The 9084-nt window shown below is 32.0% G+C and overlaps 1 protein-coding gene across 11 annotated transcripts in view; it reads right to left on the bottom strand.

Annotated features, from left to right (window-relative positions):
• The window catches only part of LOC106457803 (microtubule-actin cross-linking factor 1-like), a 248974-nt gene that overhangs the window by 92720 nt on the left and 147170 nt on the right, over positions 1 to 9084 (bottom strand). For all 11 annotated transcript variants that reach the window (XM_022383849.1, XM_022383850.1, XM_022383853.1 and 8 more), the window contains 2 exons: positions 3288 to 3451; positions 2765 to 2880 (listed from right to left, as the gene is read on the bottom strand). In XM_022383849.1, the coding sequence (XP_022239557.1) occupies positions 2765 to 2880; positions 3288 to 3451 (280 nt within the window). The remainder of the gene's footprint in view (positions 1 to 2764; positions 2881 to 3287; positions 3452 to 9084) is intronic.

The raw sequence follows: 9084 nt of genomic DNA, 5'->3' as shown, positions 1-9084 counted from the left end.
GTTTTGAAAAAAAAAAAATAATTTTCACATGAAATTTTATGCAGAACGTCTTTTTACCAACAAAGCTTGTGTTAAGATGTAGGTCTTCCTAAGAACATGAGCAATATATATTTTTTAAATATTCTAAAGTGGCACAGATGGCTCTTCCTTCAGGCAGTAGACAAGTCTATGTATGGTAGTACTGGTTGGGTGGGTGTCCACCTACTTGTTTGTTTACAGCTTTGAGAAGCTAGGGAGTGGTACTTTATGATTCAGGATTTTGCTGTAACAGTGTAGCTCACTTAGCATTCCAGAAAAACTTCCATGTAATGAAATCATGTGCCAAAACATAAAACAACAGAAGTCAGCAGTTATACAATAGGTGAACATTTACTATAAAAGCGTGGTCAGGGAATGAAGGGAAGATAGTTATCAAAATCAAAAACGTAAAAAAAAACATATATATATATTTTATGGTTTGGTTATAACCCCACTGAACTCTTATTGAGGATTAAAGACTCGTGTTTTGTTTCAAGGTTTGGTTACAGCAAAAAAAGAAATTGATTTTAGAACGAAACTAGAATTACAAATTTATGTCAAAACAAGGACTGGTAATTTATACCTAAAACAAGGACTGTAACTTTGTACCAAAAATAAGAAGTGAAGCATTACACCAAATATAAGGACTGAAAATGCACACCCCAATTGAGGACTGAAATTTTACACAACAAAGAGTGTATTGAAGTTTTATATACACAAACTACAACCAAAAACTTTATACCAGAAATGTGGCCTGGAATTTTATTTGACAATGATCAAAAGTTTAGTAACTGAAGACTGAAATTAAACTATAAAGATTGATATTCTTTATTTTATAAAAAACAAAATGGAAGACATGAAAAACATTTGAAGTTTAATTTTACTAGTAAATTAGTAGCAGAATAAAAACTTTGAATATACAGAAATAAAATACAAAACAAATATTGCTACTGTTATGCACTGTGATGCACAAATCTAGCTACCTGAGTTTTCTTTCTTTTGCTGTTTGTAGTACATCTAGACATTGTTTGTTTGTTTTTATTGGTTCTCTGCAAACCAATGACAATTACATACAAGCACAAGATCACATATAGTTAGATTAATCACACTCTTGAAACAAAATTTAAAATCATTCCTTATTTATAGTTATTTCCAATCTCTTATGCTGATAATTTATGTTTTTATTCCCATAGAAATGGGAGAATGTAACCAAGGCTAAAGTGTAGGTGATAATAATTTTAAACAAGGAAGTTTCACAACATCCTTAGAAGACTTGGCTACCCAGCAGAGTTGCCACTTAAGGAACATCCAGGTTGCTATGAAACCATTAACCTCCTCCTGTGCATAACCATGTCATAAATAATACATTGGACATGTTATTAAGTGGTTCTTCTGTATCTAATCTTCCTACTAGATAGTTAATTAACTAGCTTGTAGCTTATAGAGTACGTATTGTATTTTATGGACATACATTTCAATTTTAGTAATCATTTAAAACTTAGGTGCTTCTTTTACCATACTTTTAGATATTTAATCTAAGACCAAATAAATCTGTAACTTTGAAGGTCCATTCTTCCTATAATAGAATGAGACAGTAATTACAAAGAAACCTATGTATAAGATCAATCACCAAACACATGTAGAAATAGCACGAAAAACAATTTGGAAAACAGTTTTAAAAACTGTAAAAGACTAAAGAGAAAATAGTTAACAATTCATGCAACCAACCTTCATCAGGACATATGATTTCCTACCTACAGCTTTTAAAACCTCTCTGTATTTTATAAAAGAAAAGGAGCAATGAAACTATTAAAAGAAACAAAAGCAAGACATGCCAGCAACTGTTAAGGCTAAATGCATACTTGTGGTTTTCAATCACAGAAAAAACAAAAACAATAATTTAGACACAGTTCTTCAAGGCAAAAGTTTTGCTTGATAATGACATACAAAATATTGTATTTTAATCAGAGCAACCAAAAGAAAAATAATATTAGAACAATGTAAAATAAAATAATGTTCATTTGGAATCTCCTTCAACTCTACTACACAATTTTCTGAGCCTGAAGTTCAACTTGTGTTTGTAGCTACCATATAGTTTCAAGATAAAACCTCATGAAATGATGGCTTAAAATACATTTCCATTCTTTATATTGGGATGACTGATCATGTTCCCCCAAATCAATGTTTGCTAGTGAAATGTGGATCAGCTAGAGATGTTCTCCACAATATAAGAACTACAGCAACTTAGTCATAATGCTATGTGTCTTATATTCATTTTATGCACAAAAACAGTTTACATATTACAGCAAACTCTAGACAAGCTTACACACCCTTTTAACTCAGTTTCTGTATCTTATGCAACAAAACCTGCAGCACGAGCTTAGTTCTCGTGATTACCAAAAAATAGAATCAAGCTTCACCAGCATGAGTTTCCAGGGCAAACCAGTTTTTTAAGCTGATATTACTACATATCACAGTTTAAAGAAAGCTAGCTACTAGTTTTCCTGGCTTTTGTTATGTTAAAGAAGGTCAAGGATTTTATACAGAATTTCAAAAAAAAAAGTTTAAATTTTCTATTTGAACCAGCAATTGGTTTAGTTATTTCTGTTTTTGTTCATCTCTACTAACCAACATATTTGTCTCTGTTTCTCACACAACCATCAAATGTTCTTAAATCTTATTCATAAAATCATTTAGAATTTACATGTCAACTAATACTGTAAAATGAAATTATGCATTCACCAACCTTCTGGATCTAGAAGTCTGGTTACTCCATATTCTCTCTCCACTAATGAAAATGCTAATTCCAGATTCTCATGAGGAGAATTTGCCCTCAGTGACCTCCAATCAATAAGGTCAGGCCTGGAAAAAAAGGGAAAGTAATTTCAATAACTATCCTAAATTGTACAGTTATCAATGCTGCTATTAAAAGTAAACTATTTATAGTCAAATCTTTCCACTTCTTTGTTATTGTGTTGTGGCTTTCACACAATATAATTAACCAAACAGTTATCCAACACCAAAATAATAAAAATATTGCATTTCTCACATGACTGTTAGAATATGTGTTTATAATTTAAATACTAGTTACAACAGTTTCTAATATCACCTTCTCCAAATTAACTTAAAACAGTGCAAGTATTTAAGTATCTTAAAGGAGATTACCTATCGTTTAACAAAAATTATGAAAAATATCTAGGAAGAATTAAAATATATATATTATTGTAAAACTGTCAAAGATAGTAGAATCTCAATCTATTAAGACCTACCTATTTCTGTGAATTATGGCATTAAAAGCAAGACCATCTCTCCAACTGCTTGTAAAATCTATAACTGTGACCCCAGGATAGAGGTCAGTCATACGCTGTGCCCAGTTTAAGAGTGCATCTCTGGCTGATATTGTTTCATCAGTCTGTCCAATTATATCTGATATCTAGAAAAAAATTGACTTAATAGTGAATAAAAATTATAATAACTTCATAAGAACTTAAGATACAATCTAAACCATTTCTATCTTTGGAAAACAAACCTAATCATACTGTAACATTCATTATCATAAGCTTAAAGCTATGGTTCAATAAAAAATTTGGCAATACTTCCATCTGTATAGCCATGTGCTTTATGCTTTGATAATTAATTACTTACGTAGTTATTGAATTCTATATATTTTAATAATAATAAATGTACTAGATTCCAGAGTTGACTGTATGAGTATAAAAGGCATTGAAAGGAATCACTCTGACTATTGCAGCAGTACTTGTGGAGGTGTAGTTATGGATATTTTACATTAAACTTCCTATTATGTTGCGAGTCTATTTGACCAAGGGCTGGTTTTCATAACATTATGATGCAATTAAACATATCTTTGAGTTTATCATAATGAATTTTCATTAATTTTTAATACTAAACATAAAAATATAAAAGTTATCAAATTAAAAAATATTTCATCAACTCAAAGATATATTTGTTTGAACTTGCCCAAGTTCATTATGACCCAAAACATAATAGTACCCAAATTCTAAAGATAGCAGGAGTATTACTCCAAGCTTACAATTTGTTATATTCCATTTGTTATATTCCAAAATTACTCCATAACCTTAAATGTCTTTCATAAATTTATAAATCTCCATAATAAATATATATATATATATATTCGAAGCTATCAGCCCATCCTTTCTAAAAATAGTGACTCCTGAAATACAATCATGGTTTAATTACAAGCAAAAATCATATCTGGAGACGAAAGGCAGTAATGTAGTTCAAAAACAGTCCAATCTTTTGAATAATTAGAAGGACATCTACACTTCTATCTAAAATCAAAACATTTTAAATGTTCAGTAGCAGTTCACGATTATTTGCTAAAAATAAAAACTAACCAAACTTTGTAAAGGTTTAGGATCAATATCAGAGCCCAACCTCTGATAAACAAATGAACCAGTTTTTAATCCATGCCTGAATTATTTTACAAGACTATTCTTTAGCAAGAGATCCAAGTTTAGGAGCAGTAGAGCATCCTATAAATTTGTGTCCTTGTTCTCATCTTTGTGTTGCATGAGAACTTCCTAAAAGAGGAAGATAACAGTACAATAAAAATAGACCAACAATACAAACAGCTGAAAATGAAAGTGAATCACAGAATAATAAGCATCTGCAAAACCCGAATCCCTACAGAGTTGAAACATATAAAAAAATACAAGTTCTATATTGTAGACAAAGGGCACACAAATATAACCATACAGACTGTGATCTTGTTGCATGTGAAAGTTTGTTTTCTCTACTACAATCACTCAACTGAAACACATTAACAATGCCACAAAACTACTCTGACCACAATACATTTTATGCTACACTAAGTTTTCAGCTTGTTGTAAACATGCCAATTATTCACCAAGGACACCCAATGAACAGTCAGGATATGTAAGCAAATGTAGAGACTTGATGATAAGGGAGAGTTCAAAATATATTGTCTAATCTAGTGTGCAACACAGGAAATACTTTGCCTGAATGAAATACCTACACACTATGATGATGATTCCCATTTTTTACCAACTTAGTGGAAATCATCATGCTCTGGCAATCTGCAAATAAATGAATAACCTTAAATTATTCAGGTAACATCTTAAGCTTCTTAAACTTGAACATGACCAAAAGATGAACGGAATTATGATTAATTAAGATGTAAAAGCCAATTATAGCACAGGATATCACTTTGAACACAATCTGTATAACCACTGTTAGTTTTGAGTGGAACTCACTTTGACCTAGACCTCTACAGTTTCACATCTAAAACTGTCTTTTCCAATATTCATTCACTTCAACGAAGCATCACAACCAGAACAAAGGCATACGTTTCTCAGCACATATATTTTAGTCATAAAATTTTCCATTTAAATAACACACGTTTTAAAGTTATCAATATTTTTAATTAGATGGCACTGAAAGATACAGTAAATAAATTATTAAAACAGGTAACTTTGAGCAGATAATTCCCAACAACTAGACTTAGATGAACTAAATCATCCTGTAAAAAAGGAAATTTCACAAAAAAATCATGCGATCTTACTTATATTAAATACCACATAGCTTGGACTCGCTTTATTAGTTCTAACTAGTAAACAAATTTAATTTAAACTTAGGAAATTAAACAAAAAGTGGAGTTTTAAAACAGTTTTAGAATTAAATCAACCATTACATGCACAAAAGAACTGTTTTGTTGTTGTTGTTGTTTTTTTACATTTCGAGACAATTTTCCATAACTTAACGTATTTTCCGTAGAAGTAAATATAAGAGAATGTCACGTGCCACTGAAATGTTCGTCCTGCAGACACGTGTACATATGCACGAATAACGCAGCTGTCCTTATTAGTTTTCAGCTTTGTTTAATTCATTACGAAAACTACTTTAACATGTTCCGATCTTTCCTGATAATATAGAGTTATTTATTTTTTTTCATGATGAACTAGAACTTGTATTTCCAGAATCGTGGCGTCGTGGTAAGTTATCAATGGATCGGCCTAGAGGTGCGCTGTGATTGTTAGACTGACTACAAAATAAATATAACTAAAACCTCAACAGCTTTAAGTACGTAAATTTTATTTATCTAAATAATAAGTAGAACGTTTCTGCAGCACGTACGGCCATTATTAGGTACAAGATTACACTTCAACGGCAGTACGTGCTGCCGAAATACTGTACGTATTCTTTTAATTAGATTTAACTTTACCCACCTAAAGTTGTTACGTTATTTATTAAATTTATGTACATAAGTGGTATCCTTTTTTTTTAAATACGATTATAGAACATATCGCCGATTTGACCCTCTAAAAATCTATTTGCTGGCTAAGTATTTGTCGAAGTTTTCTTTTGCACTAATCTTATATTGCATATCTTACGATTTTAAAATGAGTGTAATGGGTTAAACCGTTAATATTAATTTCTAGACCGATACATTATTGAATGCAATAAACGTTTTTTGAAAACGTATAGGCGATTGATAACGCCATTAACTTGACGAATAATTTTGGCACCATATTTTATTTTATATGGTGTGAGAGAGATTAATTGAGCACATTACCATCTTCGGACAGCATTAATGGATCACGTGGCGTATGTTAAAATGTCTGTAACGTCACGACTAATAATTAAATCATCAGTTACGTGATTACTTCAAACTTTCCAGATGTCTTTGTCTAATATTTGGTATCTGTGTAAGGTTGCGGTCAGCACTAAAATGGACAATTGGATATTTATTCTCAAAGATATGGCAAACACCGGCCCACTTTCAAATAACAATATTACGCTGTTGCATATCAGACAAGCCTAGTAAGGATGAGGAACAATGCACCAGTGATTTTTTCTATCATTTATGGGTTGACCTGTTCTGCATGAAACTGAAGTAGTGCTTCCACTATATTTCTATTTTTTTTTCTATGTTTAGCACATCTCATACCGCGTATTTTGATATATCCAATAACTATAATATCAACAAACATCATTATCGTAGCGCCATCTTTTGTACAGTTCCAAGACCTATAAATATGTTAACACAAATTTGAAACATTAACGAGCGTAAGAGAAAGACCACGATGAATGAATAATCGATATGACCCGAGTCCAGAATTTCATAAAATAGAGTTTTTTTAAATATATTAACGTGTTCTTTCTCCCTATAGACAGATAGTGTTTTATTGTTTTTAACTCGACAAGGTTTGCAGATTGGTTCTAAACTGTAGCAGGAACAAGTTTCATTGTGAATGTTTTGGTTGTCTACAAAACCTGTCTCAACCCACAAACGTTCCATTATAATGATATAATAGAACAGGTGCGTGATGAATATTAAAACAATTGATATTGTGGATTAACGAGTAAAGAAAGTCACAGTAATCATTTTTATGCATCAGGAAGGGCTAAAATATTACACAACAAATAAGTGACTAACAAAACAGTCTTAGAACAGTATTAGTTTAATAGTAAAAATGAGCCTAAATGTTCATATGTGTATGACAACAAACTGTTCTCTTGTGAAAACTGCACAAAACGTGTCATACAAGGAAACTGTATACACAATAGCGAAATAACTAGAAAGAAACTACCCAGAAATCTCAAAGTCCGCTTGATAAACCAGATTTACTAGGTACTTAATACTATGCGTAAACTGACTGAGATAACCAGTTTTTGTTTTCGGACTGCTACTTCTCTCGCCAGGAAGTTGACGGCAGTACCTGTATATTAATGCAGATCTTCCTTACAAACAAAACCTCTAACTCTACATCTAAGCGATATTTACACAGGCTGACCGTTACCATCCTTCCTCCTCACATCATATACCCAGCCCCCACCAACCTCCTAGAAACTCGAGGCATTCAGCGTGAAAACAATGTAAGTTTATAACTACTACTGACTCCCCGTGTAAAAACAAGAGAAAATTAAAATCTTCTATGTAAATTTTGAAATATCATTCACACCATCTTTTGACATTAGACTTTTATGACTTAGGTTCCACACATTACCATATATGGTGTTTTTTTAAGTAACCAGCAAACTGATGACCTAGATTTCCAAACAACTAATCTCATTTTACAGTAATATAGCTCATAAAATGTTACGACTGCAGAACACCTAATCCTACCTTATAAAACATCAACACGATAATGACTCGGATTCCAGAACGCCTAACGTGCATTACACATCCTGTGTTCCCTAGATAACACTAGTTTGTTTTGTTTTGTTTGTAGTTAAACTACACAAAGGGCTATTTGTGCACTGCCCACCACGGGTATCGAAACCCGGTTTCTAGCGTTGTAAGTCCGAAGACATGCCGCTGGGGGGGGGGGGCGATAACACTAGTCCACACCACGAAGAAAACAGCTTTAAATGTATTCAATCCATCTGAATCTCAAAAGATTCTTGATCAAACCAGAATCAAATTATTAATCAATTATTGATCAAATTATTCTTAAATAATTTTTAGTTTGAAAACAAACATCACTATAGACTAAAGGTGCTGTCATTGAGGTAACTGCTCATTCTTCTAATATTTTTTGTGACACTGAAAACCAGTTCTTACAGAAATTCACTGTAAATCTTCACACATGGAAACACTAAATTGATTTTAAAAACTTCAAAAATTAACAGATGCTCAATCAACATAAGACTTTTCTCATATGCTACACTTGATTATTCACGTATCTAGGCAAAATTTCTTGGTTTCACTGTCAACTTCAAAGACAACCTCCTACACTCTGACTTCTAACAAAAAAAACAACAACTGGCATATAAATGTCTTTTCTGTAAAAACTATCACTCAACTAAAATATCATCTGCTCAACCCACTGATTAAGAATTCTTACTGATTAAAACAACTACGAAAAAAACGGAGTAAAACACACAGAGATTATAAAGAATGAAACTGATAAGACAGATTAAACAAATAAAACAACTGGCATTCATCTAAACATGCCCTTATACATTCCAGTACAAATAATTAGGATTCATCTTGATGTTACCAATCACTTTGGCCCGGCATGGCCAAGTGGTTAAGGCACTCGACTCCCAATCTGAGGTCGC

The sequence above is a fragment of the Limulus polyphemus genome, unplaced genomic scaffold (genome assembly GCF_000517525.1).
Source record: "Limulus polyphemus unplaced genomic scaffold, Limulus_polyphemus-2.1.2 Scaffold375, whole genome shotgun sequence".
NCBI lineage: Eukaryota > Metazoa > Arthropoda > Merostomata > Xiphosura > Limulidae > Limulus > Limulus polyphemus.
The sequence above is the reverse complement of the archived record's forward strand: the minus strand, read 5'-3'. Positions and strand labels throughout refer to the sequence as shown.